The sequence below is a fragment of the Hyalella azteca genome, unplaced genomic scaffold, assembly GCF_000764305.2.
Source record: "Hyalella azteca isolate HAZT.00-mixed unplaced genomic scaffold, Hazt_2.0.2 contig9385, whole genome shotgun sequence".
In the NCBI taxonomy this organism is placed as follows: Eukaryota; Metazoa; Arthropoda; class Malacostraca; order Amphipoda; family Hyalellidae; genus Hyalella; species Hyalella azteca.
The window spans coordinates 158,712-174,717 of record NW_025939459.1 but is presented as its reverse complement, the minus strand read 5'-3'; the positions used below and the strand labels follow the sequence as shown (position 1 = coordinate 174,717).

Genomic DNA, 16,006 nt, shown 5'->3' with positions numbered 1-16,006 from the left:
ATCAAAAAAACATTGTTTAAATTTTTTGCGGGAACTCATCGCAACTGATTTCCGGACAAGCTTCGCTGCATCGTAATCCATCCAACGTACCGGAAACCTTACTTTTTTTCTAAATAGTTGGCCGAAGACTGAGAAATATATTGAATGCAAGAATTTCAATCTAAATGTGTCGGCAAGATCTTCTGAAGGCCAAAATTTGGCTACTGAAGCGTTGCCAAAGATCTTGCAATATTCATCCACTCTCTGCATAGTGGAGCAGAAGTAACTTTTCAAAATAGCGTTTTTCACCTTTTTATTCAGGAATTTTTCAAAGCTAGTAAATGTAGTATTTTTTGACTTCCTTTATACTACATAGATAGGAAAAATGTTGACGTTTATGCCACTATATTTAGTTTTGCAATATTCCAATTAGTTTTGCTACTATAATAGTTTTACGCCATGTCGGAGGACTGTCCCGAGTTACCCCGCCAGTCCTGAGTAGCCCCGGTTGATGGTACTTGAAGGATTTCTAATATATTCACAGACTTGTTTAAAAGTCTCAAACCATAATATTCTTTCTACACAAGCAGTTTATCACTATTTAGTAAAGCAGGGTCAACTATTGACTTTCATATGTTTCGATGTTTCCACTAGCTGACATGGACTTTCACTCTGCGGATCTTAACATTTTCTGCTAGACCTAGTGTTTTGCGGAAATGTTGCATGCAATAGTATGACATCACTATTTCAACCATCTACGCATGTGTGGAACTAACCCCAAGCTTAATACAGAGGAAAAGGTTGAGAGGTGTCAGAATTACCCACAGTGTCGGAATATGGTGCGTTTACCCTAATTGGGCTAACGTGTAAAACTAAGGCGAGCATTAAACGTGAAAAGTCTCAGAAAAGCTCGTGAAACATAAATGTGTTAAATACCTCTATAAATTTATTTTTGGCAAGAAATTTTAAAGTTCTAGGTAGTTCTGGCAAGAAATCATCAATGATGTGACAGCACTTTGGGTTTGGGCCCAGGGCACAGAGGGTGCAAGCAGCATTGCCAAGATATGGTTTTTCAGCCAAAAGCGTTGCTGGCCATTTTCAAGATCCATGGGTAAGTAATTTTTAATAAGAAAGTGCTGCAAGCAACTTTGATGGTATATCCTTTACTATCCACGCACCAAAACACTTACGAAAAACATAACTGATTTCCAGACAAACTTCACTGCATCCTAATCCTTCTGGCATACTGGAAACCTTACTGTGTGCGCTTGCGGTCCTTCAGATTTCCAGTAATTTCTAAGTTATTTCTCATATGCTGTATGCAATAATTCAATCCAAAAGTGTCGGCAATATCTTCAGAAGGCGTAAATTTGGCTGCCGATGCATCACCAAAGATCTTGCAATATTCACCCACTTTCTGCACAGAGGCTTTGGGCCTGAAAACCTGATCTAGGTTTATGTTAAACTTTACATAATTGCCACTTTGCCAGACACTGCATATTGGAATAATTGGAGAGCAATGAAATAGGATAAAACCTAATTATCCTGTAATTTTCTAACTCTCTCAATAAAGTTAATTCATAGTTGGGTTAGAAAGCCATTCTGGACAATTAAGCAAGACTCAGGGGCCTAGAGCCACATGTGAATGAGTCAAAAACAAAAACTCCTGTGAATGCAGTAAATTTAAGCATTTCACTTGTCTTTTTTTCCCTTGCGTAGTTCATTTCATAAAAAGTTTCAGAATTATGAGCTCAAATATGCAGTTGTTGCAATATTTGGTTAAAAAGTTGGCAGTCTAGTGAGAATTTTATGGCTCCAAAATTAGTTAGAAAGCTCTTGACTCTAGTTATGGCTTGGAAGTAGATAGACATTTTCCATATCTTTCAATCAAACCTAGACAGTTTGAGCAGTACATAGAGGCATTCTTCTATTTATGAATATGAATCCATTTAATTTTTGTATGAGTAAATCTTTATGGCAATGTAATGAAACTTCAATTACACATGATTTATTACTTCACCTGCCACTTGTCATTAAAACAAGTAGTACTTGTCAGAACTATGAATTGTAGAGTTTGATTGGCACACAGTAACTAGAAGCCATTTTTATCTAGCTGAAAAGTTGTGGTACAGTTTTATTTTTAAAATTATTCCTCATTTTAGGCTGGTGCATGTGCTGTGGCAAACAAGTAGCATTAACATATATTGAATACATTTATCAATCAATAAAAATATTTTACAATAATTTTCAAGCAAGGCCTCCAATTAAGCCTGTTACAAGATGACTAAACATATGACTGAACATCAAATAACCTAAGTTCAAATAATGTTCTATCCAGAATAAAATTGAGGCTCGTGCATGCGTGTTAACATGAGTGTTTTGCCCTCATAATGGATGCAAATTACATATGTTAAACCAATAGTCCCACAGATTGTTTAAACTCCCAATATTCAATAATAAAGTTTTCAAATGAATTGCAGTTGAAGAATTATATAATTAAATATGGTCAATGTTGAAGAATTTTAAAATCATTAAAACTTGATCATTAGAATACAAAAAGAGACTATTTAACTTGAACTTACTTCAATTTCAATGAGTAACTTTGATTTATTTAATAGATATTGCTACTTCAGTCATTATATAAACCTAAAAATTGCGTTAATTTTGTTGTCAGAGTCAAAACATTCATTCATATAAATGCTTGCATTTTAATATATTGAGTGTGGTAGAGGGTACTATGTATGAAAAAATGGGCAGAAATAATAATTGGTATGAAAATGTAGCCTCAAGTGTAAACCTGTTACATAGTGGGCCTTATCAAAGGAGATTTTTACTACTAAAGTGTCAAGAATTTGGTAGACATCGACACAATCTTTTGTTAAACTATCTTCTTGCCAATTCATGATCGATACTTTTGTGCTAGAATAATGAAATAGGATTTATCACCAAAGCAATTTATTTTTCAGACTGCCTGATTTATTTTTCCTACTTTGCTTAATTTTTATCCGCAACATGGCGAGCAAGCTGGAAATGAAGAAAAGTCGCATATCACTGGCTGACACTTACAGAAGTCTGCTGGCTAGAATATCATCAGACCAAATTTTCTATGCTCAAATTGCTATCACTGTCATCTTTGGGCTACTCATTTTATGTAAGTAATTAAATCTTGAGAAATAGTAGCATATTTCATTTATCTTTCTCAAAATGTTTGTATCTTGACAAAAATTATGTAACATATGGTTTTTTATGTATTGACGCGGTTCTTCTTCCAAGACTTCTTACAACTTGCAATTGTTGTTGATACTTGGATTGCAGTACCTTAAATTTGATAATTTTGCCCAGATTTGCTGACGCGTCGTGTGGTTCGGTCCGTGGGTGGTCGAGGCCGCAGCATTGTGCTTGTTGGGAACTGTGAGGCTGGCAAGACAGCTTTGCTCTACACTCTTACAAGAGGCCAAACTCCCATCACCGTTACCTCTTTCAAGGACAATGAAGATCTTTATAATACCGGCAATGTGAGATTCAACTTTTCAAGGAATGAATACCTAAGCCTCCAAAAATACCTGATAACTCTTCCCTCCCTTAGTATCCTTAGTATGTGTTATGGAAGTAGGTAGCAGTCCTAGGACACAATGGATTACATCCTCCAGATATTTTTCATTTTTGACATATTCATGAAGATAACTACTTTTAATCTAAAAGTTACGAGAGATATATCAATTCATTTTTTATAATTTTTTTACAACTTGAAAATGAAGTTTTTTAAAATTTAACTTATAAAATTAGTCGATATTGAGACAGCAAGATCTGACTTCCCATAGCAAAGTAGCAACATGTGTTTTTAATTGATTCATACTTAATTATGTAAAGTCTTGCTAAATTTTGTGAAACCAGTTCCTTTGGATGAGAGCAAAAAGTCTGTAAAAGACCCATTGATGAATGCCCATCATTTAAAATATACTCAGTATCAAAGATTGATAATTATCCATGATGCTACAGGGTCTGCCATATTTATGGCAACACATGTTTTTTGTTATTTCTCAATGAAACAAACAGGTGTATTGTTTTGTTATTGGATGAGCTAGTAGCCAAGAATTACCTAACCAATTCTCTGACATACTTATTTATTCAAAATGACCACCTTTAATAGCGCATTTTCTCATTTATGGAAAAAATGCACTAGTGTGCTCACCATGCCCGTCTGTCTGTCTGTCCGTCCGTCCGTGACCTCAAGTTTTTGTCGAAGAGAAAATGCGCTCTCTGTCACTCACTGCAGTGAGTACCGAGTTATATTTTTTTTAATGGCGGCCTCCAATCTACGTGGGAAAGCTTCACAGGAGACACGCAGCATTTCTTGATGGATCAAGTCCCATTCTCGTGTCAATTTAGACTTCAAACTATCCAAAGAATCATGAGGTGTTCTGCAGTCACTACTCTCTAAAATAGCCCACACAGAAAAGTCGAGAGGATTCAAATCAGGTTTTTCTTGAGGGCCATTCATTTTTGCTAATAAACGCTGGGATGTAACCTTGAATCCAGTTTTGGGTCATGTTTGAGCCATGTGATGAGGCAGAGTCTTGGTGAAAACTCCATGGTGAGCCGTTGAAGTGTTTATGGGCCCAAGGTAACAACACGGCTTCCAAAATGTCCAAAATGTATAGCTTACTGTTCAATTTCACTACTGAGGGGACAAAAACGAGTGGGGACCTCCCAGCGGCGGTTACCGCGGCCCAAACCATCACGGACATTGGATTTTGATGCCGTGTTGCTGTTCTGGTTGCCACAGATCCATCCCGACTCCAAACTCTCTCATTTCGATAGTTGACGCTTTGTTCAATGTCAAATTTTTTATCGTCACTGAACACCAAGTTGGGCAGCATGCCATCGTCAATGAGATCCAGAATGTGCTGGCATCTTTCGAGCCTCATTCGTTCATGACGGTCTGTTAGTTCGTGCCTTGTTTGCATCTTGTAAGGAGAGATTTTGAGGACTCTACACATTGATGTCTGACTGACTCCTGCTTCTGCAGCCAATTTTGCAGCTGAGCGATGAGGGTTTCTCCTCAACTTCTCCCTCATGTTTTTGACAAATTATTTTGTTCGGACACTTAGTTTCCTTCCTTGCCCAGGTCGATTGCATGTTTCACCAGTTTCCTTGAATTTTTTTTACCACCTTCCACACAGTTTCACGACAAATTTGGAGCTTTTTTGCAATGCCTGAATTACTCTCTCCCTTTTCATGAAGGGTTACAATTGCATTCTATCTACTGCCATAAGTAATAGTAAATTTAGACACCTTACACTTCTGCAATATAAAGTAGATGAATTAATAGATGATATTTAGCTTCATTATAAAAGAAAAGTCTCCTAGAAACCAATTTATTTTTATATAGCAAACACCCGTTGCCATAAATATGGCGGACCCTGTATATGTGCACACAATCTTCCATGCTGAGAGGTTTCTATGAAATTTATACTTCAATTTTCATCCATCTCTTTATCTCCTATGCATTAATGTACAATGTTTTTGAACCCAATTCTTTGGATTATTTAACACTTGATTTATTTACAGTGGGTGCCATTGACATTCCATCCCATAATTTGATGAGTGTTTGCACTTATGACTTAGTAGTTAATGCACCTAATCATGAGTAGGTGTTCTAGACTCTAGGTGTGTATTTTATTTACTTACCTTGTGCAGAAAAGTGTCCGTGTTGTTGATGTACCTGGTCATGAGCGGGTCCGGTCCAACGCATTTGACAAGCACAAGTCTGATGCTCGTGCCATCGTCTTTTTGCTAGACTCCACATCATTGGGCTCTCAAATCAAGGACGTTGCTGAGTGAGTTAATGCCATTTGATATTGCCTTCTAATTTCATGAATAACCTCATTATTTAATACCATTTAATACAACCACCTAAGTTGCAAATATAGAATAAGAATTGCCTGGTCAATTAATAATGCAATGATACATTAGCTGAAACTTGGATGTAATGTTATTGAAACCGATCTTTAATTTGAAACTGTGTAGTTTTCTTTATTAAGGGGTGGGGGTAGGGTGAGAGCTGTGACAGATGTCTAAGAAATGTGAATATAAAAAGGCGTAGATATGTCTGGAAAACCAAGGTAGTCTTCTGGTGTACCTTATGCCTATGTAACTATACTTTTTACAGAAATAAGGAAACCCTTGACTTACTTGGCGCTACCTGAGTACAGGTCACAGTATGTGAGTGAATTTATGTAGGCTGGTTTTTGCATCTCCGTAGTCTCCTTAAAATTGGAGCCTGACGTCTCAAATAAGCCAGTCTTGCAGATTGTCTTCTCTTCCATTTATGCATAAACTGTTCGTTTTTCTCCAATTCATGCATTAATTATTTGCCTTGATTGATTCATCAGCCGTGTCGTGCTACAGGTTGTCGATTGACTTATTTTTTATTTTCGGTTCAAGATGGTTGTTCTGAAACGCCAATAATATTTTGGATAAGTATGCAAATGTTTCATAAATTTAAACTATTCGAATTCAGTTGAATTATTTTACAGGCAACTCTTCACTGTCTTGAGCGACTCCGTGGTGCAAGGCAACCGCTGCCCTGTGGCTGTTCTCTGCAACAAACAAGACCAAGACTTGGCAAAGTCTGCCACTATCATCGAGCGCGCTCTTCAAAAGGAGTTGTGAGTCTTGATGGAAACTCGCTTATTGAGTTAAATTCGGACGATAGTGGACAAGATTGAATATTATTGCTACTGGGAAGATACTTAAGGTTCATTCTTTTCTTAAGCGTCAGATTCCTGGAAAATACTTGAGTTATATAATTGTGGTCGTAATTTCAGTTGACAGCATGCATGTATTATCGTCAATATTAAGCATCCCAAACTTCATATCGGCCTTAGAGTAAACTGTGAGAAATTCATCATTCCTCACCGCCACTTTGTATGTAGACTAGGGCGTTTTTATTCGATCTATAATTAGCTCAAAATGTTTTAAATCCGCCGTACTAACTTCATCCGAAGAATAAGCAGGTATTTAGTCTATATCAGGGGTTCTGAAGCGGCTCTTAGAAGAGCCAAGATCAGTAATCAATTACATCGGACCTCAGTTGCCACCAGTGAAAGCATATTAAATTGTTCAGTCTTGACGCATGCTCTAATTTCATTGTGATTCATTCCTTAAAACTCGAAACTTGAGTGAAGATTGCCCTTCTTGAAGCGTTTGATAACCAACCTGCAACAACATCTAAGTATTTCTACCATCTTGCTGTAAACCTGCTTCTCTATTCTTAGGTTTTGTATGAATGCTTTTTTAAGTTTTCTCTATTTTTTTTTGGTTTCATAAAATTCATTCGTTTAATCTGTTGGGAAATTGGACTTAGTTTATGGCTTACAACTCTCAAAGTAATTAAAATAAAATGTTAAAGCTCATATTTAAATACTAGTGAAATCAATTCGCCAGATTGTCAAGTGTTCTTTGCTGAAAAATTCGGGTATTTTATTACTTTACCTGCAAAGATCATTTATTATATCCTAATCCTAAGTGTATATATCAATATCTAAAGCAGAAAAATATCTTGCTATTCTGTCTACTTTTCTCGCCCCCTACTTCCCACCCCACCTACTTATTTCTACTAATTCCCTCAAATTATTTTTCCTACTAAAAGTGTTCAACAGACTGAGCATTAAAACATCAGTATCCAGTAATCTAACTTTAGAGACTGTGAGCGGCTTAAATTTTCTTTCCACGTAACAATGACATCAACCCGTATTATTTAATCAGCTACGGACATGCTACATAATCATTTACGATCTTCAATCACTGACAATCAGTTGAAACTATAACTTGAATATTTGTTGAAGCTGCTCTTTATAATTGATTTGCAACATAAAAGATTTGAACACAGATTTAATTAACATCCATTTCATTACTTGCGAAAGTGAGAAAACATCACCAAACGCTGATGTTTCATCTTACAGTTGTATGTATAGATTTTCATTTATTTTTTATGCCTAACAAAGGTTTGAGCTATCATTTAATATTCGAAAAACTTTAATTTAAACAGTTCAAAGGTATGATCAATCCTAACAATAATTTTTTCTTCAGTGATGTTCTCCGTGAAACTTCAAGCAGTCGTCTTGCTTCGATCAGCAACGACGGCAACCAGCGCCCCAGCAAGCCTCTCGGCGTCACAGGAAAGCCTTTTGCGTTCTCACAAGTTACCTACAATCCAGTGACGTTCATGGAGACATCCGTTGTGGAGGATAAGAGCCTTGCTAACCTCAAGCGCTGGATCGAAGCTGTAGCTTGAAATATTTCGGAAATAGGACCTGCATGTTTGAAAAGGAGTTGACAGTGGGAAATGGTGTTAAGCAATTAGAAAGTGTTGAGCCAATGGAAAAAGTGTTGAACAATTTGAAATAATGCTAACATGTTAAGCAAATGGAAATTTTGTTGAACAATTCTTTTGCATTCTAAGTTTTTTTTTTTTTTTTCTTGCTTACCTTGAATAGGGAACCTGAAATATTGCATTATTCCCTGATTAATTTGGCATTGATTCTAATTAAATTCATCCAGTTGAAGAGTCTGAGTAATGAAACAATTAAGAAATTAATTACACGAAGACTCTTGCTCTTGTTAGTTTCAATTCAATTTGTTTGAACATTCGTGAAAAATCCAGATTTATCATTGTGCTGAGGGAGCATTTGTGGTTAAATTTGCACTTGGCTGTACATGAAACCCCAACAAAGTCATCAAATATAAAATTATTGCTTCGTAGTCAATGGGAATACGGATGCACCAGATGCTCAAAACCACAGATTTACAAGCTCCTCGATCGATACGAGTAGTTGTACGGTAGATGACGTCTTATCAAGCTTTGTATAACCAATTCCAAAGCTAAAAAAACTGATGTCCACTGCATTTTATACGGATATTTAAAACAACCGATACTCCCGGAATCCTGTAGAAACGAGTGCAATTATGGTATTAATTGATTTACACCAACTAGGGATCTGGCCTCTGATTCTACAATTTCTTATTGATTCTGGCCTCAATTTTCAAGTGGTCAGGGGGCTTCCGGTGTCTAACAAAAGTGTGATTTTCACGTTTTTGTATAATTTTTTTTCACCTTGGCTACTCAATGAATTAATTTTTCACTAAAATATTTCAAACTTGAATTTCCGGCTGCTTCTGGCGTTTGTGTATAAATTTACTAAGTTCTGTTTGTTTAAAAACGAGATACTCGTCTGTGATGATTTTTATTTCACTATCAATACATTAACGCAATAACGCAAAAAGTACTCCAAAATTAAACCGAATTACATAAATTATAACCTAATTTTAACCATTAAACCACTACCATGAGTCACATTTTCTGAATGATTGTAGTACCGGTACTTGCATTAAAAAAAATAACTTAACAATCGGTATTTAGGCATACAAATTAACTTAGAACCTGCGAAAAGCTTCCAGTTGGTCACTCACCATTTAGGAAACGTCTGCTGGCAAGCCCGAGTGCGTTTATTGTTCAATTCTCCTATGATAAAATTGATGTATGATTATGCACTACTCAAGTCGTATTTAAAACAGATCTCGCAGTTTCGTAGTTGGCAATGGCTCGTCTCATCGAGGAATAATTGACATTTAGAGCAGGATAATTATGTGCCAGAAAAATTGTGATTATTTGTACGTTTTTAATTTTTTTTTTCATCAATAAAAATAGGATAGTATTGCCCCGTTGCATATCAAATATTTTCATCCTGAGTCCAATCTTCTCTGTAAGTATTGCGCTCAGGAGCAACTATATTGAGGCAGACGTCAGCAAATCGTCTGAAGTCTCTATTTTCACGCAGCCAGTTGTCCAGCAAAGGAGCTGCTTCGGGTCCTGTGGTGCAAGACGCCAAGTCCTGCAGCTGCGATCTTAGGTCCTGACTCTGGAGTAGTGTCCTTAATTCCGAACTGTTACCTGCACACGACGGTTCATAATGAATCTTCAATGCAAAGGAAAGCAAATTACATGACTGGATCTGTAAATTTGTGAAAAAATTATAAATATTGTTTAAACGGAAGTCTGATCGAATGATTTTCATATCTCATGAAGCATTTGTTCTGCAATTAATAATTTCTCACATATATAATTATAAGAGTCAAAACATATTATAATTTAATGCTTTATATCGATTTGCATGAGCACTTGATATCATAAATGAGCACTTCATTCCATATATTTAATCTAGAGACAAGATACTAGGCGCTCTCTAATGAAAAGACTTGCGTAGTTCCTCCAGTCTATCAGGTGGCACAGTATCTTGAGTTGGCAGTAAAAGCTTCTCCATGTGGACAGGGGGAGCTGGAGTTGCTAATACTTCGGGGGCTACATCTATCAATGAAGATGGATTTTTTCCTGGGTTTGAAGCCATTTCTGAAGGCTGAGGAGTGGAGCATTTTGTGGCTGCATTACTCGTTTCACTCTTGTGAGATTTGTAGCAAGCAACACTGCAGCTGCAACAGTTAAGGAAAATTACTAAAATATAAGACAAGTGCAGTTGTAATAAAAAAAGCACTTAAATTGTTTATAACTTTATTAGAGTCAAATGTCAGAATTTCAGAAAATAAGGTGTCAGATAAGTTTGTTGCCAACAAAGAATCACCATGCAAGAGGTAGGCTAAATGTGTAACATTGAGGACTAATATATACAAGCAAGGACATTTTCAAACCTGCCCATTAAACATATAGTGACAAAATCTTGAGCCTTCATACCTATGGTAAAAAAAAAACAAGAATGATTGTGATTTGTGACTGTCTGCAATGAATTGGTAGACTTCCATTTTATCCAACCTGCATATAACTAGCAAAAATTTGAGAGTTAAAAATTTTAGTCAACATTTATATAACTAGAGATATACTATGACTATTTGAGTAGCTTAAACTGCAATTTACTCCAATATTTTGAGTTTTTAAAAAAACTTCCATCAATTGGCCACAATTATACGTTAGAATTGATCATATTTATCATGTCTGCTCACTTTAACTATAAGCCATGGTGGACACTGGACAATGTGTCAGAATGTACAAATTTGGCAACAAAGTAACATTTAATTTCAGGCCTTGCAAAGATCCAGGCAAGGCTTGTAATGTTAAATATTGTCAAGACATACTATATCAGAATTGTTCCTTTGGCAGTGTAAGAAGCTATAATGGATACCTACCCAAGGGCCAAGGCAAAATAGCAAACACCATGAAGACCAATTTGCCGCTAAAACTTAGGCCACTATGGCCTAATTTCTCTACAATATAGGGTAAAATGGTAAATTTAGATAGTTATTTTCAGAAAGTACCCAGGGGAATGATTGGTTCCATTTTACCCACAACTTTTAGACAATTGCACAATTCACCCAAATTTTACAATTTACATATTAAGTAACACATCAGCATTGAGCAAGACATCCTCCCTGAAGATATTGTTGACGCTCCCAGTATAAACACGTTAAAGAACAGACTAGACAAGGCTGTGCAGGAGCATATGTTTAGTCTTGAAATGCCTCATAACCTACGGAACAACTGAAATCTAGAAATGATTTTAAACCTACGGTCCATTGAAAATATTTGATCAAAAGGCAGTCTAGTCAAGAAAAATACAAGAATCGGCAACAGGCCTATTCTTTAATGCTGAAGATACTATACTACGACAGCACGTCACATTTTGAGTCAAAGTGCAAGTGCAAGCAACCAAACAATAACTTACTATCTTATGAGGCAGGATGGGCATTTATACTTAGGAGTGCAGCTCTCACAAATTTGACAAATAAAATTTTCTGTCATTGTGCTTAGAACCTTTGCCTAATTATATGAGCTTAATGTTTTCTTTATATCGTAAATTATTCTCAGTCAATTCTTATGATAACTAATCAGGCTGATCGGCTGAATCGTCGCTGAGCTTTGTTTACATTGTCGTTATGGCATCGGTGCCATGTGACACCAAGGGTGCGTTCCCAGTGGACAAATACACGACAATTTCCCAGCTCATGCGAATGTAACAGTTCATATACCTTAATCTTTATTGATATTCTGAATATTATTGGGAGCAACTTGGCACATAGAAGATACTTTTGAACATAAAAGCAATGTGGTATTCGTCTAACTAGCTTTTAGATGACCTGTGTGGCGTTAGCAATAGTCTGTTGTAACCAATTGTACAACGTAGGCTAGCTCAGTTCGTAATAAGCCTACACAAACTATGGTTGCACTTCTCTTTGCTCCTTCAATTCACACACAGAAGGAATGAGAAATTTCTAAAAATTTTCCTAATGTACTTTGGTTTATTGTGTCCAGATTTTAGATACACTAATAGGGCAATCATAAGCCCATTCTTTTATCTTTTAACAATCATACTAACGAGTTGCTACATCTCTACCGCGCACACAGTAAATCTGAAAGTATTTTTCTCTCTTTCTTATTTATTCTTATAGGAGCACTGGAAACTAGTCCATAAAGCCCCTTGCCTAAACTGGGTTTAATTGGTACCTAACTGTTTAACAGCTCCGAAAGTGAAAATCAGTAAAATGTGCTAAAGGGAACAGTAAAAATTCCTAAATCTGAAGGTGAATTGTTGCGGATATGATTTTGAAGTATCACCGGAAGCAAATTATTATTTGCCGATGGACACGCACTTTTGTCGGACTGCTGTAAAATAGTTTCCAAATGCTAATGGCAAGTATTATAACTAAACAAAAGATAATAGGAGCCATCCCATTCGCTGAAAAGTTTGCGTGAATTATTCTGCATGGTATAGCAGATGACATTAATTATTATCGGTCAAATAATTTGCTCAGTCTTCTATTTACAGTCACAGCAGTGGACTGAATCGACATTTCTCCGAACTCGCACGCGGACACAAACGCGTAACGAAACTTTTGCGCAACTAAACCGCTCATAAGTCTCTCAATTTTGAACAAATCTCTCTGGAATTTATAACAAAACGAGTTCTTAGCAATTAACCACTATAAACATTATAACTAACACTTGTTGCGACATTTCTTTTCGATTAAAACGAGTCCGCTGTAGAGTCTGTGAGTGAATTCGATGAAATGTTGATTCGGTCAACAATGGTCAGTGACGCAAAAGTTTCCAGTGTTTTGCTTCTATACATAACTCGCCAATCTTAAGCATAATGATGATAGCGGTTTCAGCGTTTATATATATAGTAGGCCGTAGGCCTGTCGCCGATTCTTAACATCGCAGAACAGTCACAGCATTTTGCGGTCTCGAACTCGCAACTCACTGCTACAATTCTGCTGTGCTTAACCAGCCGGCCTCCTTGCCGATTCTGACCAGAAACTGGCGCGCAGAGCTGGGATCGAACCCTCACCTCTCTGCGCCAATCCTGGTACTCTGAACTGTAACCACTGGGTATAAACCGTATAATACTGAACAGAAATATATAGGATTTATTGTTCCTGGTGGCGGTTACGGAAAGTGGTGACTCCTGCTCTGGCTCGAGTCACTCTTGACTGCCGATTGAATAATTTCTTTTTTTTTTAATAAAAATTTACTAATGCGCGTTATTAAAGCTATTCTGTAATTCCGCAAATAGCACAAACAATTTTTGCTATTTTGTTTCAGATATTTTAGGCATACAGTTTATTTTGGTAAAATCAAAATTTATCTATATTCTAAAACATCGGGTATAACTAAAATTATAAGATTAAATAATTTAATAGGGGAGTTTCTCTCTAGTATTATTTTATGAACATACAGAAAGAATGTTTGCTTGAGACCCACGTGTACAAAAAGGATATCTAGTACCTATATATATAGCGCACGAGTGTTTGTAGTAGTGTCTGGCTAAGTCGGCTTTGCACAACAAGAGGGCTGTGTTTTCTTGCTCTGCTTTCAAGAGTCGATCGACATCAGATTCTTCCCCTCTTTGCCTGGCGGCCCAGGCCCTCTCCTCTCCCGCTGCTTGCTTGGCTCTCGACTCTCAGCATGACAGTGTCTCGGTGGCCGTTGCCGAGTAAGGTTGTGCGTGTTGGTATGCATGTTTTGCATACATGACGTTGTTATACAAAAGGCTCTCGTATCTCAAGAACAAATAGACCTCAAACGCGGTGTATAATGCGCCGGAATTGCAAACTAATTCTTCTAGTGACTTTAGTGTGGACGTTAATTGCTGTAGTTTATTTAAACAAAGTGAAATATGACAAGGTAAGCATGGCTAATGTTATTACTTTTTTTCCTCTTTAGAGGCGACGAGGGTTAGTGAGGGATCTCAGCCCCATTATGCTCTGTGTCGAGGGAAAATTTATTTGCCATCCGAGGATTAAATTATTGTTTTAATCTCGCGTGGTGTCGTATTTCTAGAGCTTACCCTAGAGTTCCTCGTGCTTAGCTCTTATCGAGGCTGTCGTCCTCTTGTCGGTACACGTTTGTTTGAGTCTATTTTTATATATAATTGTTATTGTTTGCTTGAGTCAAAACTAATTTTATTATTGTTTTAATTTTTTATATAATCATGTAATTATTATAATTGTAGAGAATAATGCAACTATGCGTGGAAATAATTGACTAATTATCAAATAAGCGACTAATGTCCTGCAACAAGGATATTTGACGTTCAGTGAATAGTCTCGTAGACTGGGATTAAGATTACGGTCGCAAAATCCATTGTTTGAAAATATTTTCTTTCTCGCGTTTAAAATAGTTTATCATATGAAAGTATTTCGTTTAATTTTATAGGACTAATTTTGAAAAATTGTATTAGTAATGAATCATTAGTAATAATATACAAATAAGTTAATGCCGTACTTTTTATTTGAATTACTTCAGTGTACTCTTTACTGACTTCAGTGACATTCCACACTTATGTTGCATTTCCACCAACTTCGTCCGTCCTCAATTTTTAACCGTGATAAATCACCTCTTTGTCTTACAAAGTTTCTTTGTGCATTTTTGTGTTGAAGTCGAAGTTTTTAGACTTGCATTGCAATCAAGCTTTGATATCAGAGAGAACTTTATTTTTTGTATCATATTACACGCTGTTGACAAATTTTATATCATGTGTCATGTGCCACCATACGCTCAATTTTTAGATCAGTATCTAATGCTGTAAAAATTCAAGAGAAATGAGTGATACTTTGTCAAGATAGTTATGCACTTCTGCCTTCCGAGTGGGTCATTTTGACTCAGTTCTGCACTTTTCGCCCGCGTGTGCGTATCTTCTTGACGCAGTTTGGTCCCACAACTGAGGGTATCAGTGCTACGGCCGCTGTCTGCTCGAGCTGTAGGCAAGGAATTGAGTGAGTCACAATTTGGACAATATAGCCCATTCATTTTCTGAGTGTGTAGCTCGTGCTGTACACCGCTGTGCTACGGCCGAGCTTGCCGGTAACATAGATAAATTTTTTATTCAAGTTCCTATATCATTTTATATATTTTTTTTCTTCAAACCAACGTTAGAACAGAATAGGCTTGACAATTTCATAAACCAAGATCGATAACTTATATCATTTTCTTTAGCAAGGAATATAACTATTTTATGTTAAAACTTAAACAATAACTATCATTTATCGCTGATCATACTATATGCAAAAACCATCTAATTTAAAATTCAATAAAGAATTATCTCATATTGCTACTGATATAACATGTACCGCCCATCAGATATAACACTCGACGAAAGCAACACCCATGGGCGTATTTGTATGCCAGACACCGCAATCTATTTCTTATCTCTGCAGCTGATAACGAACAAGACTTGGAATAACTGCTTTGTTCTAAATTATAGGTTGATTATAAGTGGCCACTCAGACATCGACTGAATTGCGCTGCGCATTCTGAAGAGAAGTCAGTAATTCAGCGCCTGAAGATTTGCACTTCATGTGCTATTCCATTAGCAGCGATCGAACTTGTCTGTGAATTCTAAGTGAAGTATTCGGAGCAATGAATACTGAGCTGTGAATACTGATGAATACTGAGCTATGAATACTGATGAATACTGAGCTGTGAATACTGATGAATACTGAGCTATGAATACTGATG

General features: G+C 36.6%; 3 protein-coding genes across 3 annotated transcripts in view; 2 read left to right on the top strand and 1 right to left on the bottom strand.

Annotated features, from left to right (window-relative positions):
- Positions 1–2,915: 2,915 nt before the first annotated feature.
- On the top strand, positions 2,916–9,216 carry LOC108680807 (signal recognition particle receptor subunit beta-like). Its single transcript, XM_018169720.2, has 5 exons — positions 2,916–3,130; positions 3,322–3,494; positions 5,680–5,819; positions 6,519–6,650; positions 8,074–9,216. Exons 1-5 carry the CDS (start codon positions 2,992–2,994, stop codon positions 8,276–8,278), a joined length of 789 nt encoding a protein of 262 aa, XP_018025209.1. The 5' UTR covers positions 2,916–2,991; the 3' UTR covers positions 8,279–9,216.
- On the bottom strand, positions 9,212–12,378 carry LOC108680808 (zinc finger HIT domain-containing protein 3). Its single transcript, XM_018169721.2, has 3 exons — positions 11,715–12,378; positions 10,244–10,470; positions 9,212–9,934 (listed from the first exon to the last, which is right to left on the bottom strand). The coding sequence occupies exons 1-3, from the start codon at positions 11,789–11,791 to the stop codon at positions 9,714–9,716; spliced, it is 525 nt and encodes a 174-aa protein (XP_018025210.1). The 5' UTR covers positions 11,792–12,378; the 3' UTR covers positions 9,212–9,713.
- A 1,600-nt stretch (positions 12,379–13,978) lies between these two features.
- The window catches only part of LOC108680802 (polypeptide N-acetylgalactosaminyltransferase 2), a 29,702-nt gene continuing 27,674 nt past the window's right edge, over positions 13,979–16,006 (top strand). The window contains exon 1 of the mRNA XM_018169708.2: positions 13,979–14,173. Within this exon, the coding sequence (XP_018025197.1) occupies positions 14,084–14,173 (90 nt within the window). The 5' untranslated portion in view covers positions 13,979–14,083. The remainder of the gene's footprint in view (positions 14,174–16,006) is intronic.

Bases quoted from the DNA above. Each gene is read 5' to 3' on its own strand.
- LOC108680807 (XM_018169720.2), top strand. From the start codon at position 2,992: ATGGCGAGCAAGCTGGAAATGAAGAAAAGTCGCATATCACTGGCTGAC. The intron at 5,820-6,518 runs GTGAGTTAATGC...ATTATTTTACAG, and splicing joins CAAATCAAGGACGTTGCTGA to GCAACTCTTCACTGTCTTGA. The intron at 6,651-8,073 runs GTGAGTCTTGAT...TTTTTTCTTCAG, and splicing joins CGCGCTCTTCAAAAGGAGTT to TGATGTTCTCCGTGAAACTT.
- LOC108680808 (XM_018169721.2), bottom strand. From the start codon at position 11,791: ATGACAGAAAATTTTATTTGTCAAATTTGTGAGAGCTGCACTCCTAAG. The intron at 10,471-11,714 runs GTAAGTTATTGT...TAACTGTTGCAG, and splicing joins CCATCCTGCCTCATAAGATA to CTGCAGTGTTGCTTGCTACA. The intron at 9,935-10,243 runs GCAAGTCTTTTC...CGTCGTGTGCAG, and splicing joins TGATAGACTGGAGGAACTAC to GTAACAGTTCGGAATTAAGG.